The 26,312-nt window shown below is 54.7% G+C and overlaps 1 protein-coding gene across 1 annotated transcript; it reads left to right on the forward strand.

Moving 5' to 3' along the window:
* LOC102186539 (sodium/potassium-transporting ATPase subunit alpha-2) lies at positions 408–25,048 on the forward strand. The gene is made up of 23 exons (XM_005677233.3): positions 408–533; positions 5,720–5,824; positions 6,009–6,068; positions 7,484–7,687; positions 8,388–8,501; positions 8,751–8,885; positions 9,571–9,688; positions 11,171–11,439; positions 12,312–12,510; positions 12,636–12,745; positions 12,873–13,007; positions 14,067–14,256; positions 14,372–14,547; positions 17,640–17,776; positions 18,224–18,374; positions 18,452–18,620; positions 18,851–19,005; positions 19,274–19,397; positions 19,601–19,746; positions 19,948–20,078; positions 21,826–21,927; positions 22,022–22,113; positions 23,078–25,048. The coding sequence occupies exons 1-23, from the start codon at positions 522–524 to the stop codon at positions 23,104–23,106; spliced, it is 3,063 nt and encodes a 1,020-aa protein (XP_005677290.1). The 5' UTR covers positions 408–521; the 3' UTR covers positions 23,107–25,048.

Below are 26,312 nucleotides of genomic sequence, written 5' to 3' on the forward strand. Positions count from 1 at the left end.
ACAGACTCGGGAGACCTGGGTTCTGATTCTGTTTCATAAGCTCAAACCGTTCAGTCTCCCTGGGCCTCAGTTTCCCCATCAGGAAATCGAGAGGAAGATGTCGCACCTCATGGGCTCCGGTCCCTACAAGGCCGAGAGGACTGGTCCCCCGTGCCCATCCCGAGGGGCACGTTCCCCACAGGGCGCAGCCTCCCCGCCACTGCTGTCGGCAGTGGTGCCAGGCCTCGGAGGGTGAGGGGAGCCCAGGGGGAGCACCCAGCGGGACAAATGGACCTTCCACGGGCCAGTTGCTTAAGGGGCGGGAGGGGAGGAGTCCTCAGAGATCCTGTTTCAACAAACGTTTCTTTCCCGAGAAGGGGAAGGCGGGGGAGGGGGAGAGGGGCCTATTTAAAGCTACCCTGTTGCTCGCTGTCTCGGTCTGTCTGCCGGGGCCTCTGGCCACTGCCCCAGACTGGTGATCTGGGCTTGGGTTCCTCCTGGCGACCTCTCCCGTCTAGGTCCCTCAGCCACTCTGCCCCAAGATGGGCCGCGGGGTGAGTATCTCCAAAGAGCAGGGGTCACGCTGGAGGGAGCCGTAGGGCTCTCTGGATGTGAGGGAGGCTGGAGGGAAAGGATGAGGTCAGGATGGGATGTGGAGGGAGGAGCAGAGGGCTGGTTTGAACTTGAAAGGAAGAGTCTTCCAGCTACGGCTGTATGTACAGACCCGCAGCGTTCACCACCCGAGCATTGCGCCCTCCTCCTCCTCCGCGGCAGCAGCCCGCAGCCCAGCCCCGCATCTCCTCCAGCGCTCCCTCCTCCCAGCCCTCGTCTCTGTCCCTGCGCCTCCCCACCACCATCACATTCCCACCATCCCTCCTCTCTTGCCGCGCCCCCGGGCCTCCCAGGGATCTGTGGTACTGTCAATCCTCCCCACCTTCACCCCCCCGCTGGAGGTATCTGTTCCTCTGGGAGTCTCAGCCTGGGGGATGGGGGTCCAAGGTGAGGTGGGAGAGAGGGACAGGGGCCGTCCACTCCTGAGTCACCAAGCAGTTGTGCACACCAGCTCCAGGGGCCCTGAGCTCCCAGGACAGCTGGGAGGAGTGTGTGGAGGAAAGCAAATGTGCCCTGAGCCCCCCCTGTCCAGCACCCCTGGGCGTCCCAGGCAGCATTGTCCTCCAGCTCCAAGCCACGTACTCGCACTTCGAGGACTTTCCCAGAGGCCGGTGAGAGCTGCCGGCACCCCCCTCAGTCCACCCCAGCCTGTGGCATTCTGTGCCAAGGGGAAGATTAACAACCACCAAGGCAGAGGGGGGCAGGGCCAGGGCTTTGAATTCTTGGAAATGAAATTTCCATATGGAGAAAAGGGACCCACTCCCTTTACGTCCTGCGCCTGGTGGCTTTCCTTTTGTGGAATGCTGGCCAAAGACAGTAGGGAGGGAGAGGGTCTGGGGAACGACAGGGCTGGGAGGGTGCTGAGGAAAGACGGTGCCAGCAGGAACTGTGGGGGCATCTCTGGGGCTGGGAGGGTCAGGCAAGGACGTTGTATCACACTAAGTTTAGCAGCTGGGAAAACTCTGAGCTTGGACACCAGGGTTCCTGAGCTGGGGTGGGAGCTATAAATAGAACTGGTGTGTGTGTGTGTGTGTGTGTGTGTGTGTGTGTGTGTGTTGGTGACTCATGCGTTCTCCATAGACTGCGGCTGATACAGATATTCCTGGGTGAGCACCTGTGTTTGTGTCCCAGGAGACAATTTTGCAAACGTGCAGGCCTTCGGACGTGAATAGGCATAGATGTCACCGTGTGAAGGCACGTGAGGGTCTGTGAAGAGCTGTCTCTGACGTGTGGGCTTCACAGAGGAAGAGCTCACAGCCGTGGGAAGATGCACTGTCTGGGGACTTTCAGCTGCACCTTGACATCTTTGGTTCCCTCAGGAAGCGGGAGTCCCCAGCTGAGGCGCAGGACCTCTGACCTCTCCCCTCCTCTGCCTTAGCACAGGGTGGACCCAGCTCAAGAAGTCCTGCTTGAGAAGCGATTTGACCTTGACTTCTTCAGGGGCCCGCGCTTCTCCCCCAGCTCCCACGAATTCTCTCCCATCCACCCCCAGTAGCAAGCCAGGGAGTAGGTCTGGTTCTGTTCAAACTGAGGCTGGGGCCCCTTAGGGCTTGGAGCCTGGAGTTCAACCAGCCTTGAGACCCCCGAAGAGGGAAGGCACCCCCATCCACATCCCCCTTCTCCCTGCAGAGCAAGAGCTCACTGTTACCACCTCCCCCTGTGGCCTCGAAGGGCAGTGTGGGAGTTGGGGGAAGGGACAGCCGAGTGGGGAGGGAGCCTGCTCCAGCTGCCACCGAAGGGCAGCGGTGGGGGGAGCGATGGCTGATTTCCAGCTGCCCCCACTGTGTCCCCGCCCTGGGCTCTCTCAAAAAGAACTCTCTGTTCTCCTTCAGCATTCAAGGTCCAGAGAGGGGGACTTGTGGACTTGTGGATGGAGGAGGGAGAAAGGGGGGGGTGGTCCTTGCTTCCTCTCTTTCTTTCTTGCCTGAGCAGTCCTCTGGCCCCAGATCTCCACAGGCTCCTGGCTGCAGAGACTAAGATCTCTGCCAGGATGGGAGAGGGGACAGGGCAGTGTGTCCCCAGCCCTGTGACTGCCTGCAAGAGAGCAGGGTGGGCCCTTAGGGGTTGCTGTTCAGCCACCATCTGTACATGCCAGACATGCATGTGTGGGCTGGCAAATTTTTAAAGCCATACCTTTGATTCCAATTTTCACACAACTTTATTTCATATCTAAGTATGCAGAAATTCTCTGGGCTCTGCTCCTTGGCCCCCAGTCGTAGTCTGATCCTCTGTGTATGCTCAGGCCTTATCCTACCCTAGAAGCTGCGGAGGGTCACAGAGAAGCTTGTTTAGCCTCGTCTCTTGCCTCTTGGCTCTTCAATGCTTTTCAATCATTCTCAGCCCTGTCCCACCAAGGACAGGAACCAAAGAATTAGATTGGTGAATCCAGGACTTTTCAAAACATTCAAGTAAATGAGTCCCCCTAAGTCACTGGGGAAAGGAGAGGTGCCACTCACAACCCTTCCCCACTCCTTCTGTTGAGTTGCTTCAGTCTCCCCAGGAAGACAACCTTCAGGACGCCAAAAATAGCCCTGATTCATAGATGCTTCACATGAAAACAAATGCAAGATTTACTGGTCATCTTTGCTGAGAAGAGCATTTCTGAGCAACACAGCTTAGGAGAGCTCAGTTCAGTTCAGTCACTCAGTCGTGGCCGACTCTTTGCGACCCCATGAATCGCAGCACGCCAGGCCTCCCTGTCCATCACCAACTCCTGGAGTTCACTCAGACTCACATCCATCGAGTCCGTGATGCCATCCAGCCGTCTCATCCTCGGTCGTCCCCTTCTCCTCCTGCCCCCAATCCCTCCCAGCATCAGAGTCTTTTCCAATGAGTCAACTCTTCACATGAGGTGGCCAAAGTACTGGAATTTCAGCTTTAGCATCATTCCTTCCAAAGAAATCCCAGGGCTGATCTCCTTCAGAATGGACTGGTTGGATCTCCTTGCAGTCCAAGGGACTCTCAAGAGTCTTCTCCAACACCACAGTTCAAAAGCATCAATTCTTCGGTGCTCAGCTTTCTTCACGGTCCAACTCTCACACCCATACCACCCATGACCACAGGAAAAACCATAGCCTTGACTAGACGGACCTTCTAAATAGATCATTAGGCATTATCTGGGCAATGACGGTGTTCACCTCTCACTGCACTGCCCCCATTCCAGCTCCTGATGTCACTGGTCAGACTTCTGTCTCTTCTAGTGCTGGAATCTAGGTGCTAGATGCATGATCTTTTGTGATCAGGGCAGCTGTCACATTCCTTGGATTGCTCTTCTTTGATGGGAAAAAAATTGTATTATCCTTGAGCACAATGGATTTCTAGGGCAGTAAAACTACTCTATATACTATAATAGCGGATATATGTCATTATAGTGAAAGTGTTAGTCGCTCAATTGTGTCCGACTCTTTGTGACCCTATAGACTGTAGCCCACCAGGCTCCTCTGTCCATAGAATTCTCCATGCAAAAATACTGGAGTGGGTAGCCTTTCCCTTCACCAGGGGATCTTCCCAACCCAAGGATCAATGCCAGGTTCAATGGTAAAGAACTGCAGGCGGATTCTTTGCCTTCTGAGCCACCAGGGAAGCCCATATGTCACTGCACATTCATCCAAACCCACAGAATGAGCCCTAATGTAAACTATGGACTTCAAGTGATAGTGATATATCCATGTAGGTTCATCCATTGTAACAATGTACCACCGGTGCCAGGTGTTGATGGTAGGGGAGGCCATGCACGTGGGGGCAGGAGATATATGGGAACCTGTAATTTCTGCTCAGCTTTGCTGTCAACCTTAAACTGCTCTAAAAGAAAAGGTCTTTTTTTTTTTTTTCTTAAAGCATTATCTTGAAAAAAAAAAAAGCGGGGTGGGGGTGGGGGGACAAAGCCCTTGATGTAAATCCCACCCAGGTATCCTCTCTTTATGGGAAAGGGAGGAGTGTTGCTATAGAAACACTAATCCCTGAAGCCTTGGCCTGGCACTTGGGATTCAGGGGAAGTAGAGGCGCAGGACAGCACCTAGCAGCGCCTCGGCAACAAGGATGCCACGGCCTGAAGGAGTTGGGAAAGGAGCCTAGGGAAGAGGGAAAGAGCAGGCACTGGCTACGCACCCCAGCCCTCCTCAGCCCCTCCTGTTCTATCGCCCAAGACCGCTTGGAAGGAGAGCTTCCTCACCCTCTCCCCACAAAGTCCCCTCTGAGACCCCGGAAGCCTGGGGGCGGTGAGGAGCCCACCGACCCGTAAGAGGAGGGGGAAATGGTGACCTCAGGAAACTCCAGTTAGGATGTCCACCTGACTTCACCAGAGGACCCAGGAAGGTCTGGACCTAGGAGTCCCATGCATCTTCAGTTTCAGATTTATCCTCAGAGACGATCTCTTACTATTTAGACAAATAGGGCCCGGTCCCCTCCTCACCAAGTTGTGCGCTGAGGCTTCGTGTCCTGTGAACCGCCTTTTACCCCGTCACAGGCAGGCCTGCCCAACAGGACCCTCTGAGTGCCCATTTCCTGGAGGCACTGACCCTCCAGCTACTGATTTCTCAGTCTGTGAGCCCTGCCCATCATTTCCACACTCCACCACCAGACCCTAGGGCTCCCCTCCTCCTCTAGACACTTCCCTGCCCCGATCCCTGACTCCCCAAATACTCTTACCCCCCAGATTCCTAACTCTCTCTTCTCCCCTCTGAGTCAAGCAGTTACATGTTGAGACAAAGATGTTCCCACAGGGTGCTTCTACCCCCTCGATGAACCCCCCCCAGCCAGTCCCTTCCAGAATTCCAAATAGTGTAGGATGGTGGTTTTTAAGCTTTTTGTTTATTTTACTTTAAGAGCAGGGTTCTTTCAACAAACAAAATCTGAGCAGAAGCCCAGCTACTAAACAGCTAAGGGTGGGCTCCTGAGTCCTGAGCACCTCGGCCTTTCCTAAAGCTCAAACATAGAGCCCCAGGACTCTGCCGACAGTTTGCACACAGAGGGCCTGGGGTCCCTGCCACCCTGCACCCCACTCCTCCCCTGGGATGACACTGACTTTGAACCCACTGGCCTCCACTCGCAGTGCCTGGGCTCCCAGTCCTTCAGTGGGAATGGAAGCTCCAGCCTCCCTGACTCCCCAGGTCCTCCCTTCCTCCTGCAGGCCGGCCGCGAGTACTCGCCTGCGGCCACCACTGCGGAAAATGGGGGCGGCAAGAAGAAACAGAAAGAGAAGGAGCTGGATGAGCTGAAGAAGGAGGTGGCCATGGTGAGCCCCAGCCTACCCTGCCAGGCCGTGGCTGGGAGAGCTGCCCCCGCAGCCCGTGCACTCCTGGATGCCTGCACCCAGCCTCGCATGCTCCTTGCTCCCCTGCTGTGCTCCGGGTGCCCTCAGATGCATTCTAGACATGCTCAGCCTTCTTCCCCAAAGCAACTTGCTTTCCCTTCCCCAGGATGACCACAAGCTGTCCTTGGATGAGCTGGGCCGCAAGTACCAAGTGGATCTGTCCAAGGTCAGTGAAGGGGTGTCTGGGGAAGCACCAAAGAGGTGAGAGAACTTTTCCCTGAGAGAGCCTCAGGGAAAACGGAGCTTTAAAATTCAAATCCAACCCTCCACGCTAAGGAAACTGAAGCCCAGAGAGGAGGGACTAGTCGGCGGCAGAGCCACAACTAGGAAGCGACCCTCTGCTTCTTAGTCTGTAGCTCCTTTCCTGGCTGCCTGGAAGCCAGGGCTCCGTACAGCCCACGGCCCCGGAGGCCTCTGGGCAGCAGCTCAGCGACACCTCCTCTCGTGGAACCGACAGAGCTGTAGCAGGGAGGGAACCCAGGACTGCTATCACAGTAGAGCACCGGGCGCCCACTATGCGCGCAGCACTGGGGTAGGATTACCTGCTTTCCTGATTCTTACAACAAGCCAGGTGTGGAGCCCTGTTCAGTAAAGCAAGGACACTCGGGGAGAGTAACTTCCCACGATTACGCCAATAGTTGATGGCGCAGTCACATTACCAAGCCCATCATTTTGAAAAGTAGTAAGTCATTCATCAAAAATGTAGGCCTCCCCTGACTGCCTTTTTGAAAATTCTATGCCCCCTTCCTTTACCTTACCTTATTTTTTAGAATAACATTTTTCACTATCGGGCAGTAATGTCTATTTATCGTGTATCCCGTCATGAGATCATCAGCTTCACAGGGCAGGGACTTGTGGGTCTTGTCCATCCCTGGAGCCCCAGCTCTGACTCTATTGCCTGACATGGAGGTGCTCAGTACATATTTATTGAATAAGAAAGAGGACAGATAGAAAAATAGTCAAGAAGTGGCTTCTGTCTTCAAGGAGCTCAAAGTCTAGCATCCAGTGCCTTGTGATGAGTGCAGCCCCAGAATCATGCCTGGGATACAAGGGGACCAGAGAGGGGTGTCTGGGCCAGCCTCAGGCTCAGGGTACAGAGCTAAGTGAAGCTTTCTGGGGAAAGTGGTGAGTGGTGACCGAGGCTCTGTGACATTGACGGTCAACAGCGTAGGACCTTCTTGAATCCTTGGTGAAGGGGGGAATCAGAAGAAAGAGAGAGATGAGGCAGGGTGGGGGACGGCGGGGAGCCAAGTGAGATGTCTTTCCAGAGAGCCTTATCCAGACTGCCTCCAGAGGAGATTACTGGGGCCCTGACCAAAATATGTCTCAACCCAAGGTTAACCAGAGTTGGCGGAGCCACAGCCCATATCCTCAGCCTTCAAAACCTCCAACACCCATTGCAAATGCCACCTCCTCCATGTGGCCTCTCCTGATGCCCCCCACCCCTTCCAACCAGGTGGGAGTTTTCCCTCCACCTGGACATTATGCCCTTGTGAGGTTCCTGGTGGGAAATGGTGAAGGGCCAGGTTGGTTCTGGATGTGAGCTCACTCAGCTTCCTCACCTCTCCTCACCTCCCCCAGGGCCTCACCAACCAGCGGGCCCAGGACATTCTGGCTCGGGATGGACCCAATGCCCTCACCCCACCCCCGACCACCCCTGAGTGGGTCAAGTTCTGTCGTCAGCTTTTCGGGGGCTTCTCCATCCTGCTGTGGATTGGGGCCATCCTCTGCTTCCTGGCCTTCGGCATCCAGGCTGCCATGGAGGATGAGCCATCCAACGACAATGTAAGCCAGCACACCTGACCCCTGAACCAGCCTATGACTCTGTCCTCTAGCCCTAAATCTTCAGTACAGTGGGTCGGGGGGAGGCAGGGGGCAAGACCTCTTGTACAATCCCACAGCCCTTCAGCTCTTTGGACTGAAAAGGGGTAAGGCTTCTGAAAGTGAAAGTGTTAATTGCTCGGTCATGTCTGACTCTGTGACCCTATGGACTGTAGCCTGCCAGACTCCTTTGTCCATGGGATTCTCCAGGAAAAACTACTGGAGTGGGTTGCTGGGACCTCCTCCAGGGGATCTTCCTGACCCAGAGATCAAACCTAGGTCTCCTGACCTCCAGGTGGATTCTTGACCATTTCAGTGACCAGGAAGCCTTCTATACACATCTAGAAACAGCCCCTCCAATGCACGCACCCATGGTGGGACAGCCACTCCCTGTTCTTCACACTTTAGTGGACTTGTCTGCACCCCCAGGTCTTTCCTCTCTCTCGAAGTCCTCGTCCTGGGAACTCCCTACAATTTCCCCATCCCCTCTAGTCTTAGGTGGCTGGGGATCAGCAGGTGGAGGGGGGATGGGAGAGAAGGACTTTCTTCCTCCACTCTCACTTCCAGACACGAACAAAAGCGGCCCTGAACTCTCACCCTGAGTGGCAGCTGGCCCTCCAGGGCTGGGCAAAGTCAGGTCCCTCAAAGCCTTTCTCCTCACCAGCTGTACCTGGGCGTGGTGCTGGCAGCTGTGGTCATCGTCACCGGCTGCTTCTCCTACTACCAGGAGGCCAAGAGTTCCAAGATCATGGATTCTTTCAAGAACATGGTGCCTCAGGTAGATGGCTGGGGGCTGGGCTGTGGGCTGGGGCGTAAGGTTTCTGGGAGAGTCTGGCTTAGCTCTTCTCAACTCCTCGTGCTCAGAGAAGGAGGCTTGGGCAGAAAAGACCCTCCAGTTCTCCACACTGGGGCCTATCTTGTTGCTAAGGGTGCCAGGTGTGTCCTCCTCCTTGGTGGGGTTGGAGGTGCGGGGGGAGACCGGTGCAAGAGGAAGGTCGGGGTAGAGACGTGCACAGCTTCCCCGCAGCAAGCCCTGGTGGTGCGAGAAGGAGAGAAGATGCAAATCAACGCGGAGGAGGTGGTGGTGGGAGACCTGGTGGAGGTGAAGGGTGGAGACCGCGTACCCGCGGACCTCCGGATCGTCTCTTCTCACGGCTGCAAGGTGAGGGCGCTGCGTCACAGCCACTGGCTGAGCCTAAACAGCAAGCTGTCTAAGGCTGCGAGGGGCCAGCTCAGGGCTTCAAGTCCGCGAGACTCAGGTCCAGCTGTCAACGCCTGCCCCACGCTGCCCAGCCCCACCTTGTCTTATACTAGAGCTGTGTGCCATGAATGCTCTGCACCCTGGGTGGTTCTTTGAGTTTCCTTGATATTCACTTCATAGCAACAATTTATTGAGTATTATTATGTGTCAGATGCTTTATAGACATTCACACAGGCTATCTAATTTAACTCTGCCAGAATGGTGTAATCACCCAGGGAGGTTGCGCGTGGTCACACAAGTCATGCCCCACACAACCCTAGACTGTGCCGTTTTCACAGACTACAGAGTTAGTGGCGCCCCCTATAGTTGTGCAGCGCAGACATTCTGCTTCCATGCCCCACTTAAAGAAGAGTAAATCAGAAGCACTGTTGGTTAAGTAACCAGCCCAAGGTCACAGAAGTCAGTGAGCCCAGATTCCAAACCAGAGCAGGGACAATAGCTGAGTAACACTATAAGTATGTGATGAGGGCAAGTGTGATTCTGTCTCCAATGTCAGGGCGCCTGAGTGTGGCTGGAGTCAGGACGCAGCTGTGTGGGCACGAGCATGTCTGCCCATCTGATGACCCCACACTGCCTTCCTCCTCAGGTGGACAACTCCTCCCTGACAGGCGAGTCAGAACCCCAGACCCGCTCCCCCGAGTTCACCCACGAGAATCCCCTGGAGACCCGCAATATCTGTTTCTTCTCTACCAACTGTGTGGAAGGTGAGAGATCAGCCTGGTGGGGAGCCCCTGCTTCCAGCAGCAGCTGTGGGAGGAGCCTGAATCCTGTATCCCCAGGCAGGACTGGGGGCTGTGGCCATGCTTGCTTGTCAGGAGCCTGGCTATGGAGAAGGGAATCAAAGGGGCTGGAACCCTGAGTGTTACAGGGATGATCTCTCCAGAGGGCAGCAAATCAGCTGGGGCAATGTGACCCCATGGAATAGTTACCTCCCACAGTAAGAGCTCTGTTCTGTCCACCCCAGGACAGAGTGGGTTCCCAAGCCTTCAGATATGAGTCAAGACCACTATGCACGTGTGCGTGCGTGCACACACACACACACACACACACACACCCCCCAAACCAGCCTCAACTCCTAGAAGTCTTTGGTTTGACTGATGGCCCCCTTCACTCCTGGTTCCAGGACCAGTTGCTTCATCTCCTGACCCTTGCTTGACCAGCACCCAGACTGGGGAAGGGGTAAGAAAGCACCCGGCCCAGGTGAACACTCGGGCCTTTCCTAAGGCTGCCTCCAGGCCTGGGCTTCACCAAAGGAACTGTTGGCCATGCACAGGCTGCCCGGCGGGCCCTCAGCTCTGGCTTCTAGAGATGACCAAAGGCTAGGAAGAGGCCCCAGAGCTGTCACTGCTGAGTGGCTGGAGTACAGGCCCACCCGAAGCCCTACCCTCTGTGGTTGTGAGCAGTGTCGGGGGCTGACTCAAGCTGGCGGGAGGCAGTGTCTGACTAGACGATAAGCCTCAGAAAGTGGGTCAAACAGGCCTTGTATCCCCCTCCCCCACCCCACACACACCTCTCCCTTCTTGTATCTCATTTGCCTTCAGTGTGTTCTGTTTCTCTGGGCTTTTCCCTTCCTTCAGCATGTGGATTCACGGCAAAAAATATCACCACACATTGTTTCTTAAAGTTTTAATGTCCTGAGATTCTGAAAGTTGCTCTGCATTTCCCACAATTGATAAAAATGGCTCGTAAAACATGCCACTGATTACCCTGAACTAACTTTGGAGAGAGGAGAGGAAATGAATGGAACTGTTTTTGGAGTGCCTACTGTGTGCCAGATGCTGCTTTAGGTGTATCACAGCACTGTCTCATTTCATTATTAAAATGAGTAGGAAGGAATTTTTGAACACATATATTGTGTTCATAAGTAAATTCATAAGTAAAGCACTTATGGATTTTCCCTGTAGGCATAAGTGTTTGTTTCTCAACACTAGGTACAAATCTCTCTAGAAGAAGCTAGGCAACCACTGGCTCTTAGGTAGACATTCCAGGGGTACTCAGGGGAGGAAGTGCACTGTTGCGGAAAGAGCATGCATCGGAACCAGCCAAACCCGGGTTGCGCACCCTCCAGGATGGGAGTCCTTGGCTGATGCACGCTGTGCTGGTTTTCCTTTCTCAGGAAGCAGGAAGGGACTTCAGTTCCTAGGATCCCCAGGGTACCCAACCTGGTGTCCCTTCCTGTGTTGCAGGCACTGCCAGGGGCATCGTGATCGCCACGGGTGACCGGACGGTGATGGGCCGTATAGCCACTCTGGCCTCGGGCCTGGAGGTCGGGCGGACGCCCATAGCCATGGAGATTGAGCACTTCATCCAGCTGATCACAGGGGTGGCCGTGTTCCTGGGGGTCTCCTTCTTCGTGCTCTCCCTCATCCTGGGCTACAGCTGGCTGGAGGCGGTCATCTTCCTTATCGGCATCATTGTGGCCAACGTGCCCGAGGGCCTGCTGGCCACTGTCACCGTGAGTGGGTCAGGTTGAGGGGCTACCCAGGGAGGGCTCTGCTCCCGTGCCTCAAAAGCAAGAGAGGCTTATAGCTCTTCTGCAGTTTTTTCACTTCCAGCCCCTACAATCACACATTCGATTTCTCATTACTACATGGCTTGGAATGTGGGTCTGAAAAAGTCCACTTTAGTACCTGGCTCAGGGTTTGAGTAGGAAAAGTCTCAGGTTGGGCTGTGTCTTAGCGCTCAGTTTCTCTCCCGGAGCTCTTGCTAGTCACCTTTCCTCACAACCCTCATATTAGTCATCTCTCCACTGCCATCTGGAGCTCGTCCTGGCCAACCCGCCTGTCAAGCCTCTCTCAAAGGTCACCAGTCACTGACTAGCAAATCCAGTGACCTTTCCTCAGCTCCCATCCTTCACTCTGCTGCTGAAATGGATACTGCTGCCCACCTTCCTAGCGTTCTCTCCTTCGCGGATGGCTGCGACAGGCTGCCGCCCTGGTTCTCCTCGCCCGTTCCCTGCAGTGTCTCCTCCTCCCCGCCCCTCACTGGTCGTCAGGCCTCAGTGCCCTGTTCATCTCCTAATGCACCCGAGTGAGCTCTTCTCCTCCCAGTTCCTGGTGCCTGTTCCATGTTGATGACACGCACATACCTACACCCTGCTCTGACCAAATATCTGCAACTCCTTACTGGGCATTTCACCTAAATATACACTCATGATCTCAGCTCAACACGTCTAAAGTGGAACACATTCACGACTCACACCTAGGTCCCTCTCCATGTTCGCGGAGTAGGATCAAGAGAGGAGGGACAGAGCCATGGTCTGGGGTAAGAACAAGGTCATCTCCAGCTCCAGGTGGAGCCCTTTTTACTGCCCACTGTCTCTACCAGGTGTGCCTGACCCTGACGGCCAAGCGCATGGCCCGGAAGAACTGCCTGGTGAAGAACCTGGAGGCGGTGGAGACCCTGGGCTCCACCTCCACCATCTGCTCCGACAAGACCGGTACCCTCACCCAGAACCGCATGACCGTCGCCCACATGTGGTTCGACAATCAGATCCATGAGGCCGACACCACGGAAGATCAGTCTGGTGACTGGGCGCTCTACCCAGAGCGGGGGGGAATGTTCGGAGCACCGGGGTTGGCAGGGCGGGTGGGATGAGATAAGGGCTCTAAAGGGGAGCCAACCTCGTCCTTCTCCCTCTTTTCCTCCCAGGGGCCACTTTTGACAAACGATCCCCGACGTGGACCGCCCTATCCCGGATTGCTGGTCTCTGCAACCGTGCTGTGTTCAAGGCAGGGCAGGAAAACATCTCTGTGTCTAAGGTAAGGTGGGGGTCCCCACAGTCTACTCCCTTTCCTGACACAAAGCCTCCCCTTTCACACCCTGCGGCTGCCCAGAGGATGGCGTGCTCCGTCCTCCACCGTGACACTGAGTTCTGCTCGTTGGCAGCGGGACACAGCAGGTGATGCCTCCGAGTCAGCTCTCCTCAAGTGCATTGAGCTGTCCTGCGGCTCCGTGAGGAAGATGAGGGACAGAAACCCTAAGGTGGCCGAGATCCCTTTCAACTCAACCAATAAGTACCAGGTGGGGTTTGGATGCCGGGTTGGGGGAGAGGAAGGGATGGGAGTGAGGGGCACACAAAGTCAAGGGGGAATCCACAGGCAGAGAGAGGCCCTCCGAGCGTCACCTCCTCACACCCCTGCCTCATCCCCCGGCAGCATGGATGACCAGACGTCTGGTTGCAACCACCTTCTGTCCCCAGCTCCCAAACCTTCGTTTCTTTACTATAAGCTGCCACCCTCTCAACTCTTCACGTCCTCTGGCTCCAGTCGCCCAACCCTTCCATTCCATTGAGTTGAGTCATACTTTGGAAATATCTTTAGGGTATCCCCCAGCCTGCCCCTCTCTGTTAAATGCCAGGACAGCAGCCTCAGAACCATAGAGGTGGGGCTTCCTTGGTGGTACGGTGGTTAAAAATCTGCCTGCTAATTCAGGGGACACGGGTTCAATCCCTGGTCTGGGAAGATCCCACTTGCCTCAAGGCAACTAAGCCCGGGCACCATAACTACTGAGCCCACCCTCTAAAGCCCAAGAGCTGCAAGCTACTGAAGCCCATGTGCTTTAGAGCTCATGCTCCACACGAGAAGCCATGGCAATGAGAATCCGACACACCGCAACTAGAGAATAGACCCTGCTCACCACAACCTGAGAAAGAGCTTGTGCAGCAACGAAGACCCAGCACAGCCAATAAAGAAATAAATACAATTTAAAAAGCCATATGGCTAAAGCCCCCTGAACCCAGTATGGTGATGGGGCATGGTGACAACACCCGTGATGTCACCCGTGATGATAGAGCCACCTCACTCCTAGCCCAGGACCTGTCCTAAGTGATCAGAGTAACTATCTGCCGAGTGGATAAATGTCCTATGGGAAAGTGACCCACAGGTTGCAGGGTTATGGCTATGAGGTCCAAACACCCATGCACACCCAGAGACTCTCCCTATGGTGACAGTGGTCAGTGGCTCAGGGGGTATTTTATTAAGGGAATTTTACCATCCTCTGCTCTTTCCCAGGCCCCATGCTGGGCGCTGGAGCTTCTGAGACAAGTCTGGCCCCCTCTGTAACTGCCTGTCCTCTCTCCAGCTGTCCATCCATGAGCGAGAAGACAGCCCCCAGAGCCACGTGCTGGTGATGAAGGGGGCCCCTGAGCGCATCCTGGACCGCTGCTCCTCCATCCTGGTGCAGGGCAAGGAGATCCCTCTGGACAAGGAGATGCAAGATGCCTTCCAGAATGCCTACCTGGAGCTGGGAGGGCTCGGGGAGCGCGTCCTGGGTGAGGGGACAGCAGCAGGGAGCAGGGCTCAGGAAGGCCTCCCTGGGGTGAGAGGCGCGGGGGACACCCAGGTGACCACCAGCCTGCTCTCACTCTTCCCATCTGCCCTCTTCAGGCTTCTGTCAACTGAATCTGCCCTCTGGAAAGTTTCCTCGGGGCTTCAAATTCGACACGGATGAGCTGAACTTTCCCACGGAGAAGCTCTGCTTCGTGGGGCTCATGTCCATGATTGACCCTCCACGGGCTGCCGTGCCCGACGCTGTGGGCAAGTGCCGGAGTGCAGGCATCAAGGTACCAGCCTCGCTTCGCCCCTCCTCCCAAACACCAAAGGTCCAGGGGACGTGGGGGCTGCTGCCCTGGGGAGACCTGACCACTGGTGGCCTCCTTCCCACTGACCAAGAGGAGAAGTTGTCCATCTGCAAGGAAAGTTTCAGTCCTGCCTTAGACTCTCACTCTGGCCCTTCTGCTCAGAATAACCAGTCTCCCATGCCCATCCTCTCTCTCTCCGGGGCACAGCTCCTTCCACTCTGATTTCAAGCTGGTCAGGCACCCCTGTTTTGGAGATCTGGTTGTTTTCCCCTTCCCAAGCACTGCCCACTCCCTCTCTCTAGCTGTTTGGGATGAGATTAGGCCTTCTCAACAACCACTCCCTCTTCTGTGCTACGTGTGTGCTTCATTCAACAAATATTTATTGTTTACCAAGTACGTACCGGGCACTGTTGAAGGTGCTGGTGTTCAACAAACAAACAAAAGCCCCTTCCCTTTTGGTTACTTTCTTGTTTCCAAGATACAGCTCTTTACCACTCTTAGCCTGTCCAGTTGCCAGTTCTAAGGCCATCGTTTGGTCTTCCTTTTTCAACATCTCACCTACTCCCAAATCAGTTCAACTCAAGTCTGTCTGTTGAGGGCTGAACGGGGGCACTGGGGTTACAAAAACAAACAAGATACAGTGCCTGGCCTCCAGAGCTCATGACCCTCTGGGGGAAGATGCCTTGAAATTAATCACAGAACAATTTCAACAGCTAGGGTCTTTGCACAGCTGCTAAGGGGCAGATACTCTAATAATAAAAAGAGCCCATTGTTTTGTGAGGCTTTATATTGGCGCCAGTGGTAGCCAATGCAGGTGACTCAAGAGACGTGGGTTTGACCCTTAGGTCAGGAAGATCCCTGGAGTAGGAAATGGCAAGCCGCTCCAGTATTCTTGCCTGGAGAAACCCATGGACAGAAGAGCCTGGCGGGCTATAGTCCATGGGGTCACAAAGAGTTGAACACAGCTGAGCAACTAAACAGCAACCACCACCAGAATATGCATCAGGCACTATTCCAAGCACCAAATCTGTATGATCTCATTTGATCTTCACTACAACCCTATAAGTAGGCACTACTATTGTCCCTTTTTTTACAGAAGGGAAACTGAGGCTTAAAGTAACATGCCCAAGGCCTCAGAGTTAGTAAGTGGTAGAGCTGGGATTTGAACCAAGGCATCTGCTATTTTTTAACCATCACACTCAAGCGCTTGTGTGCATATATGTACACATATGTGATTTCTGAACCCTGCCACCACTTTTTGTCTGTAGGCATCACTACTCCCATTTAAAAATAAAACAAGCTGAGACTCAGAGCAGTAGGTAGCTTCCCCAAAATAAAATCGCTATTAAGAGGGAGATTGGCTAGAGGAAGCCTGGCCAGCTCATCCGGAAAGCCCATGCTCCCCTTGTCACCAGGCAGCCGGTTGCCATGATCAGAACTGTCGCCAGGCCTGGGAAGGCAAGTCCGGGAAACTCAGAGCAGCAGCGAGCAGTTAAGTCCACCTTGGAGAACTGGACAGTTTTACAGAGGGCATGATATTCGATCTGGTCTTCGAAGGGTGAAGAGCATTTGGAAAGGAGGGAGGGAGCGGAAGGCAGGAGCAGGGAACAGTGTGTACCCTGCCGTGGCTGGGCTGTTCAGGGCACGTGGGGGTGGCCGAGGAGCGGCTGGGATGGAGACTGGAGCCGGGGCCGGGGCCAGCTGGAAGGACTTTGCTTAAATGCCAGTCTTGGGCTTTACCCCACGAGCCACTGCGAGTCACAGGTATCACAGGACAGAGCTAGCTCCTAGGAGGCTAGACCTAGATGGAGGAGGGGCCGCACTTGGAGAAGAGTGACCTCGAGGCAGGGATACAGTGTGAGGAGGTGACACAGTGCACAGGCAAGGAAACGGCCCAAACGAGGGCAGCAACAAAGGGGGTGGAGGAGTTAACACTTGAGAGAGGTTTTGAGAACTTGGTGAGCAAACTCAAATCGAGAGGCAAGGAAGATCCAGAAGACAGAGGGACTGAATGAACAGAGGGATAGAATCTCAGGTGGGGAGCAGAGGGGCAGGCTCAGTGAGGGTGGTGGAATAGATAACTAGTTCTTTTTGCACTGACGTTGGGAGGGTCTGTAAGATGCCCAGGGGAGATGTTTCTGGGAAAGCAGGAATATGCCTACCAAGGGAGGACAGGGCTTCAAGGAGAGGGTGGTGGACAGTGCCAAACCCCTCAAGGGGTGAAGAAGATGAGGACTGCAAAGATGCTTCTGTCTTTCAGTTGGGAGGCCCGTATGGCCTTTGGGGATGGAAGAGAAGGCAGTGGGGCCAGAAGAAGCTTCTTTCTCAGATCTGTGGGTTTCACCCCCAAAACCCCCACATGCAAGTGCTGTCCTAAGCCAGCTCTGATGTCCTGATGCTTATAAAAGCCTCTTATCCAGCCTCTCAGATGTTAACCACCCACCCCATCCAACTGCATCCATTCTGCAACAGCAGCAATGAACGCCGTCGCTGCTGAGGCAGGGAACCCCCGGTGAAGGGATGGCAGAGGCAGAGGAGCATGAGATGGAAGGTAGAGGGAGGGACAGAGGAGGTCCCCTCCCATCCCTGCCCAGTCCAGTCGGGATGCCAGCAGCCACCACATTGAGCAGTAAGAAAGCCACGTCCATCCTGGCTCCTGGAACTTGCAGCAATGAAGCGGCTGCAACCGAAGGGGCTAAAACAAACGGCCGAAACCTCTAGTTCCTCATCAATGAAATGAAGGAGCTGTCAAGAGTCTTTCCAACTCTGACAACCTCGTATCCCATGAAATCCAAACTCCTCAACAACCCTAGAGGCTTCTCTTCCAGGGGACCCTCATTAACTCGTTACTCTATCAGAGAGGCTTTCCTGCATTTAGGCAAACGTTCTCTGTATCTCCTGAACATAACCTGCCATCTCTCCCTCTCACCCTCCCTCCCAAACACACACAGTTCAGTCATTTTGGCTGGGGCCACTTCCAGCCCCACTATCTAGTTGGAAGACTTTGGGGAAGGAATGAAAGGAGAAAATAAACGTAATGCTGCTTTCCTTTTCTCTTTTCTTCTTCCTGCCAGGTGATCATGGTGACCGGTGACCACCCCATCACAGCCAAGGCCATTGCCAAAGGCGTGGGCATCATCTCAGAAGGCAACGAGACCGTGGAGGACATTGCCGCCCGGCTCAACATTCCTGTCAGCCAAGTCAACCCCAGGTGAGGCTCTGCAGGACCCCTCGCCATCAACTCAGCCTCTCCCACCGGACGCTCGAGCATCCCGGGCTATCTGGTCCTAACCTGTGCTTCCCTGGTCCTGAGCGGGGGGCCAGGCTGTGCTGTGCAACCTTGAAGACATCACTTTCCCTTCCTGAGCCTCCATTTCCTCAGCTACAAGATGAGGGTGGTCTCTGCGCTGCCAGGTTGCTATGGGAGCGAGATGCGTGTCACCAGCACCTGGCCTAGCACACTGTGCAAATGACCACGATGATGCCACATGGGGAAGACTGAGCACCATCCCCTCTAAGAGAGAAGTGGGAAAGGCAGGGCCTTGAGCTGTAGAAGGAGAGGAGGACTGACGCTGTGGGGGAGTCCCTGCAGCGGCGAGGAGGGGCAGGGGGTGCTCTCAGGCGCCAGGCAATCAGTGGGCTCTGCCCCTGCCTCCAGAGAAGCCAAGGCGTGTGTGGTGCACGGCTCTGACCTGAAAGATATGACGTCAGAGCAGCTGGACGAGATCCTCAAGAACCACACGGAGATCGTCTTTGCCCGGACGTCTCCTCAGCAGAAGCTCATCATCGTGGAGGGCTGCCAGAGGCAGGTGGGTGTTGGGGAAGGGGCCGGGGCCAGGCGCGCGCAGGGGCTGCACCCCCAGCTCTGGCTGTTCCCTCTCCCCAGGGAGCCATTGTGGCGGTGACGGGGGATGGGGTGAACGACTCCCCAGCGCTGAAGAAGGCGGACATCGGCATCGCCATGGGCATCGCTGGCTCCGACGTGTCTAAGCAGGCCGCCGATATGATCCTGCTGGATGACAACTTTGCCTCCATCGTCACCGGCGTGGAGGAGGGTGAGGGACTGCACAGGCTGGGGTGACACCCCGGATATCCGAGCTGGCACAGCTGCTTCCCTGCCTTTTACCTCAATTACAGACTCAACTAGGATTTCAGGCATCCACCTTCTGGTTTAGCTCCAATACAAAATCTCCCCCTACTGGGAAGACGGGCAGCCTTGCTTGCAGGAGCCAGGGATGGGCAGGGTCCCTCTGGCCTCCCTGAAGCCCTCAGGACCTCCCCACAGGCCGCCTGATCTTTGACAACCTGAAGAAATCCATCGCCTACACCCTGACCAGTAACATCCCCGAGATCACCCCATTCCTGCTGTTCATCATCGCCAACATCCCCCTGCCTCTGGGCACCGTGACCATACTCTGCATTGACCTGGGCACTGACATGGTGAGGCCAGGGGTTGAAGGAGGTCATGGGGCAAGGCAGTCATGGGGATGCAGTGGGTAGGGATAGGCAGCAGAGGGAAGAGGAGGTGCAGCAGGGGCACCCAAGCAGGCTGGGAGGGTTGCCGAGAAGAGAAGCACAGGCCTGGAGGATGAGAGGGTTTGGGGAACTTACTAAGTGAATTGTGTCAAAGATTCTTCACTGCTGGTCATTCTCTGCTCCCACCCTCTCCCTTCAAACGCCCTCCCCCACCCACGGCCCCCTTGCACAGGTCCCTGCCATCTCCTTGGCCTACGAGGCAGCTGAGAGTGATATTATGAAGCGGCAGCCGCGAAATCCGCAGACGGACAAGCTGGTGAACGAGAGGCTCATCAGCATGGCCTATGGACAGATCGGTGCGGCCAGACCCCGGGTTCAGGAGGGAACCCCAAGACGATGCCTTTCCTGGCTTTTAAAGGGATGATCCCCCTGCAAAATTCCAGAACAGGGGCCACCTCCCCAAGGCTCAGGGATGTCCCTCTCTGGCCCAGAGGGGCTGGCTCCACCCTGCTACCTGCTCTGACCCAGGCCCTGCCCTTTGTCCTTTGCCCACCCACAGGGATGATCCAGGCTCTGGGTGGCTTCTTCACCTACTTTGTGATCCTGGCAGAGAATGGTTTTCTGCCTTCACGGCTTCTGGGAATCCGCCTGGACTGGGATGACCGGTCCATGAATGACTTGGAGGATAGCTACGGACAGGAGTGGGTGAGTGGGCCGCATAAGTGCAGATGCATGCGCATAGGGTGGGGCTGAAGGCCTGGCAGGAGTGGTCAGTCGCGGCCGGTGGGATTGGAGGCCAAGGGTTGTATAGGTGCCCAGGGTTTAACGTCTGCTCCGGAGCACAATGAACTCTGGTCCTCCCCTTTCCTCTCACTCTCTCACCTCTCTCTGCCTGCCCTCCCCCAGACCTATGAACAGCGGAAGGTGGTGGAGTTCACGTGCCACACGGCCTTCTTTGCCAGCATTGTGGTCGTGCAATGGGCTGACCTCATCATCTGCAAGACCCGCCGCAACTCAGTCTTCCAGCAGGGCATGAAGTGAGTGCCGCCCACCACCCGTCGGCCCCGCCCACCAGCCCCGCCCACCGGGGAGAGCACGCTCTGGGTGCACTCACTCACCCACACAGGCCCAGATCTGTTGGAGTCTCAGACTGCAGTTGCCCAGCTGTATATCCGTAGCATTGTTGGAAATAGATGAGAGAAGAGGAAGGAGGGCTATGACCGTTTCTGATGAGTTTCAATTTGCTTCTAAAATCTCCTTCACTATGGTCTTCCATCTTCCTTTTCATCTTCTCCCCATACCTCTTCTCTCCCTTCCTCCATTCCTTCCATCTTATACTCTAATCCTCACTCATCCTCACCCTTGGGCCAGCCCTAAATACAGGATCTTCTGTGCTCTCCTCCACTTGGCAGGTGGCTCCAGTTTGTAGCACTTGCCTTGTGATGGTGGTGTTATTCTTGCAGGGCAGAGAGTTACTCGGAGTCAAGTTCAGGGCCTTGAGTTACAGGTGCCAGTCACTGTGCTAAGTGATTCACATACATCCTCTGACATGCCTGAGGTCACCCAGCTGGGAATGCCTGAGCCCGCAGCTATTACACTGGGTGGCTCACCCATCCCAGAGCCTGGAATCTGGGGGGTACTCAGTGATTTCCTCTGCAATTCCAGCCTAGATGGTGATCAGTGCTGAAGGTATCACCCTCATTTTCTTTCTTTTCTACTACTGCAAGCAATGGGCACAATCCCCGTGAGTTTTGTCACAATTTCTTACTTTAAGAAGAAGAAAAAAAAAGATGCCAAAACTCTGGTGAACTTAATAGCATTAAGATCCTAGGGAGAAGAAGGGGACGTGTCTGTTAGATAAAGAAAGGTAGCCCAAGAGAAAGAGATTGCACTGAGCTAAAATCACTCATGGGGACGAGGCAGGGAGGAGAGGACAAGGAGCAGAGAGTCCTTACTGTGCAGGGCACGGCAAGCAGGGAACATAACCATTCTTTATTGCATATCTATGACCAGCAGCTACCAGGGGCTGCAGAAGACACTGAGACGGTATAAGACATCCATGGGTCCTGAACTGAAGGGGAGATGACGCTTTCAAAGGCCACGTGCCTGGAGCACTAACAAGATTATAAGATGCCTGAGGGCAGGCCCCCATTCTCTAGAAGGAAGCTTCTCCAGCACAGGGCTGTGTAGGCTGTGCACCACCCAACACATAGGAAGCATTTCTTCAATGAATGAACCTATGTGTTATAGACAACAATCAGTGGTGAAACCAGCAAGAAGAAAAAGTAAAGACAATCTTTCTTTGGTTACATTTATCATCAGAAGAGGAGAAGGCAATGGCACCCCACTCCAGTACTCTTGCCTGGAAAATCCCATGGACGGAGGAGCCTGGTGGGCTGCAGTCCATGGGGTCGCTGAGAGTTGGACACGACTCACTGACTTCGCTTTCACTTTTCACTTTCGTGCATTGGAGCATGAAATGGCAACCCACTCCAGTGTTCTTGCCTGGAGAATCCCAGGGACGGCGGAGCCTGGTGGGCTGCCGTCTATGGGGTCGCACAGAGTCGGACACGACTGAAGCGACTTAGCAGGAGCAGCAGCAGCAGCAGCAGCAGCAGCAGCAGAGGGCGTTTGAAGAAGGCATGGGAAGACATCGTTGTTAGTCTTTCCTCGGCGTTTCTTCCCGCTCTCTCCCTTCCACCACCAGGGGTCACCCTAGATCTCTGCCCCCGCTTCTCGCCCTCCCCTCAAACCCTATTTACCCTCCTTTCTTTGCCTTTCCAGGAACAAGATTCTGATTTTTGGGCTCCTGGAGGAGACAGCACTGGCCGCCTTTCTGTCTTACTGCCCGGGCATGGGTGTGGCTCTCCGAATGTACCCGCTCAAGTGAGTGTCCTCTCGGAAGGGCCCCCTGCTAGGAGCCAAGTTCTGGACCCTCGGAAGCAACTTCTGATGCTCCTGACACTCCTGTTTCCTTCAGGGTCACCTGGTGGTTCTGCGCCTTCCCCTATAGTCTCCTTATCTTCATCTACGATGAGGTCCGGAAGCTGATCCTGCGGCGATATCCCGGTGGTAAGCACCCCCGTGCCTCACCCCGACCCCCCAAAGTGCAGCCCCCCACTCTGGCTACCTACCCCGCCAGGGCTCTGAACGCGGACTCCATCCCCATTACGGATGGATCGTTGCGCCTTTCCCTCCGGGCCCTCCATCCTGGGCTCCCTGGGCCTTGGAGCCCGGACTCCGCGGAACCCCTTCCTCTCAGATTCCGGTCCCACCTAACTGGTCTCTGAGGCCCTCCACCTTCCACCTGGAATCACAGTACATCGGAACTAGAAGGGCCCTCCGAGGTCATCTAGTCCCACCTTCACATTTTACAGACAAAGAGAGGGGCAGAGGTGAATTGATTCGTTCAGGGTCAAAAAGGGAGGAACGCAGAACTGGCCCTACCCCCCAGGCCTCCCAAGTCCCAGGCATCATCCAAGTGTTTTCTTCCCCCCCCCAACAAGCTTTTTTGATCACTTAGTGGAGGTCGAAAATGGATGGCCTACAAGCCAAATACGGTCCGTGGATATTGTTTGGTTTGGCTGCCCTGTATGGGCGGGTGTTTTTTGTTTGTTTGTTTTTCAATTGGCCTACTATCTAAAACTTGGAGGCCTTCACATAAAACCTGAATTTCTGACTTCTCCTGAAAAATCACAGGTGCTGTTGACCCCGGGCCCCGTTTCTGCACAGCAGCCATGGACAGCTGCCCTTCAGGAACTCATTTATTACTTGAACAGTCCCTGTTGGCATTTCTGTTTTTACCCCCATCCCAGTCTGGGCCCACTGGCCCCTGTGCTGAGAGCAGGTTTCTCCTTCCCCCTAACCCACGGCCCCACTCCCTGGAGTCTCCTTCTCCCCTTCCACCTTCCACAGCTGTTTTTCCCCTCCCCAGGCTTCTGTCCCACCTGGCCTCGGCCACCCAAGCCCCTGGGACGCGTATCTCTTGCCTCTTTGTAAGCTCGTGCTGCAACCCCACCCCTCATCTCTCTAACAGGCTGGGTGGAGAAGGAGACCTACTACTGAGCCGGTCGGAAGGGAGGAGCAGGCACAGAGAAGACGGGGGCCCTGGCGGTGTCACCGGGATGGCACTGGGTAGGGGTGGAAAACACTGGGGTGTGTTTGGCGGGGAGGCCGAGAGAATGAGGCAACTCCGCAGGCCAAGTTGGGGGAGAGGGTAACTTAGCTTGGGGTGATTGCCCCAGAGGCCTAACTAGGAGCAATCAGCTTAGACACTACATGTCATGATCCCTCCCCAGATCCTGCTCCATTCCACGGGCTGCCTTTCTTATCCAAGGAACTGAGGGGTACCCCAGCCCTCCGCAGTCCCCGCCCCTTTACCCCCACCTCCCACTAGGACAGATCGACACCAACACCAAAAGGCAGGGGTCTGTCTAAAGCGGGGGAGGGGAGCTGTCTCCGATCACCAAGGTCCCTTTATCTCCCCAGCCTCACCCCACTTCGCACCTTTACCCCTCATTTGCTTCCTGCTCAACTCTGACCCCTGCTTCCCCTTCAGACCTGGAATCCACCTGGTGAGTGCTAGGACCTGAGGCCAGAAAGGGAACAGGTTGGAGAAGCTGGCCTGCCTGCCAGCCTAGACTGTTCAGGAAACGCTAGAGGAGAGCCGCTCGGACAGATGGGAGGGTCGGGTGTGGTGGAGGAGATGGGCAGGAAGGGAGAGGGGTCAATGACAGGACCTCTGACATAGACGTCCGGGCCCCAGCTCTGAGTCCTGCCCTTTAAAGTACCCCACCAGCAGATCAGATTCCAGGGCCACAGAGGCAGAGGCAGGACCAGGAAGCAATCTGGGAAGCTTCACTGAGGCTGCACGCTCAAAGTGGCTGTGGCGTTCCCCACAGACACTTGGTTTGTGGTCTGTTGGTCCCCAAGGCCCAGGTGTCACAGAAACTCCAGCTCTCTCTGTCAGCATCCTTGGTAATAACCTGGCCTTTTGAATGCCAAGTCCCTAGAAGTTCTGCATGGTGCTGAGAGGGGGGGGCTGCCATTCCCCGTCATGCCCACCCTGGATGAACCTGCACCACTCCCAGGCACTGCCAAGCCAGCCCTGGAAAGGAAGGTCCCAGGCCATGAGCTGGAATTGAGGTGAAGTTTCCAGAAACATCCTGTCTTCCAGGGACACACAGAATGAGCTTAGGTCATGGACGTGGTTAGAACCTCTGGACAACAAGAAAGAAAGCATTAGGAGTCCTGCCTTGGTCTCTCAAGGGCTGTCTGCCCAGCCAAACACCCTTCACACTCTGATCATTGTGCGCCCACTTTCCCTTGAGACAGGGAGGTGGTTTCAGGTCCCTACAGGAAGATGCTGTTCCTCCGCAACCTCCTCCCCACCTGCACTGTGCTCTGTTGGCAGCGCTGCCCGTTCTCTTAAGCCTGGCTTAGATTAGAAGGCATTGGGGATATCCTGTAGAGAGACACCTAGGTGAACCAAGAGTGTGAGAGAGACATCTAAGGAAAATGGAAGACCTAAGGCAGAAAGGAAGGAAGCACTACAGATAAACATCAGGCCTGCAAGCAACCTCCCAAGCGCTATTACTTCAATACACTGGAAGGTACTTTATCCGAAGTACCTCGAAATTACGAGTCATTGTCTGGGGCTTAGAAAACCAAACGGGAAACCATATGAATTTGGGCCTGATGAATCTGAGATTTATTGACCATGGACAAAGGTTTACCTTGCTCAATGAATAAAATGGCATTTGTTTAGCAAATTAAGAGCATAAACGATATTGCTAGGGGTGGCACATGTAGTCTCCTAAAACAATACTTTTTGGACACTTTAGGAATATCCATTTAGAAATAGTGAATGCATGGGCTAATTATCATCTGCTGTGTTTGTTAAAGAAACATCTGCAAGACCTTTACTTGGTGACCTCTTGTAAGACATTAGTTTGAGGCAGTTTGTACGTACTTGAAAACAATAAAGTTGCATTTCTTTATGAAAGAAGTCCCTTCCACAAGTCTGATTTCTATACTTACCACTTGCCTCCCTCCCAAACTGTGGTGTTGAAGGGTGTGCTGTGGCAAGATTTGGCTTGTAGAGGAGGCAGTAGGGAGGGCAGGAGGTAAGGATCAGAGGGAAGCAACCTGGGAACAGATGATGTCAGTGGGGCAAGAGAGACAGGAAGAAGTTAGGTTGCAGGACAATGCGGAAGCGAGTCGAGTGCGGCCGTCCTTCCTGACGGCTGAACCCACCCCAAGAACCATCAAGGCTTTTCGAGAACAAGAAAGAGTCCATGAATCTACAGGCCCGAACCCTGAAGGCCACGCCTGCTTTTTCCATGCCAGACCACAAGCAGGCCACTCAATATGAGCAGCAGAGTCGGGATGGCGGGGAGGAGATGGTGGGCTGAAGGACAACAGTCAGCATCAGTCCACAGTCTGTACCGTTCTGGTCGCTGTCTTTGGAGGGGGAAGAATGGAGGGAGAAGCAGATGCAATCCTTGGAATTCATCTAAGTGGCGGACATTGGAGGCTTCCCAGGTGGCTCAGTGGTAAAGAATCTGCCTGCTGGTGCAGGAGACACAGGTCAGGAAAATCCTCTGGAGGACGGTATGGCACCCCACTCCAGCGTTTACGCCTGGAGAATCCCACGGACAGAGGAGTCGAGTGGGCTATAGTCCATGGGGTCACAAATAGTCGGACACAACTGAGTGACTGTGCCGCAGCAGTAGACATCAGAAATCTTCTCGGACAGGATGTGATGGGCAGTAAGGAGGGATGCTTCAGTGCTGGGGGTGGAGGGGTGGTTGGGAGGGTGTGCGTTTTCCCACGAGTCCCTAACAGCAGGAGAGAGGAAGACGCCAAACTCATAGCCCTGTGCCAGGATCTTGGGATGGCAGTCGGGAGTCAGCTCTTGGCCCCTTTATTACCACGTTAGCAGTGGTGGTGATGGTGATTATTGTGATAGAACTTGTAGGAGAATTAACTGCAGCTTTCTTGGTGCTGTAAGTATGTCACACTTTCAGTTGTATAGTCTCATTTAATCCTGCCTCAGGGCCTTCACTTTTGATGGTCCCTCTGCCAGGAATCGATTCCTCTAGTTCTTCACATGACTGGCTGCCTCACTTTCTACAGCTTGCCCCTTAAACATTACCTCTTCACAAGGTCCTCACAGACCACAGCAAATAAATTAACACTTTTGGCACCTCTTTCCCCATTCTCTCTGTTTTCATTCATGAACACTACCTCAAATTTACACAAATAGGTGG

Source organism: Capra hircus, chromosome 3 (genome assembly GCF_001704415.2).
Source record: "Capra hircus breed San Clemente chromosome 3, ASM170441v1, whole genome shotgun sequence".
NCBI lineage: Eukaryota > Metazoa > Chordata > Mammalia > Artiodactyla > Bovidae > Capra > Capra hircus.

Bases quoted from the DNA above. Each gene is read 5' to 3' on its own strand.
- LOC102186539 (XM_005677233.3), top strand. The intron at 8,886-9,570 runs GTGAGGGCGCTG...CTTCCTCCTCAG, and splicing joins TCTCTTCTCACGGCTGCAAG to GTGGACAACTCCTCCCTGAC. The intron at 11,440-12,311 runs GTGAGTGGGTCA...TGTCTCTACCAG, and splicing joins GCCTGCTGGCCACTGTCACC to GTGTGCCTGACCCTGACGGC.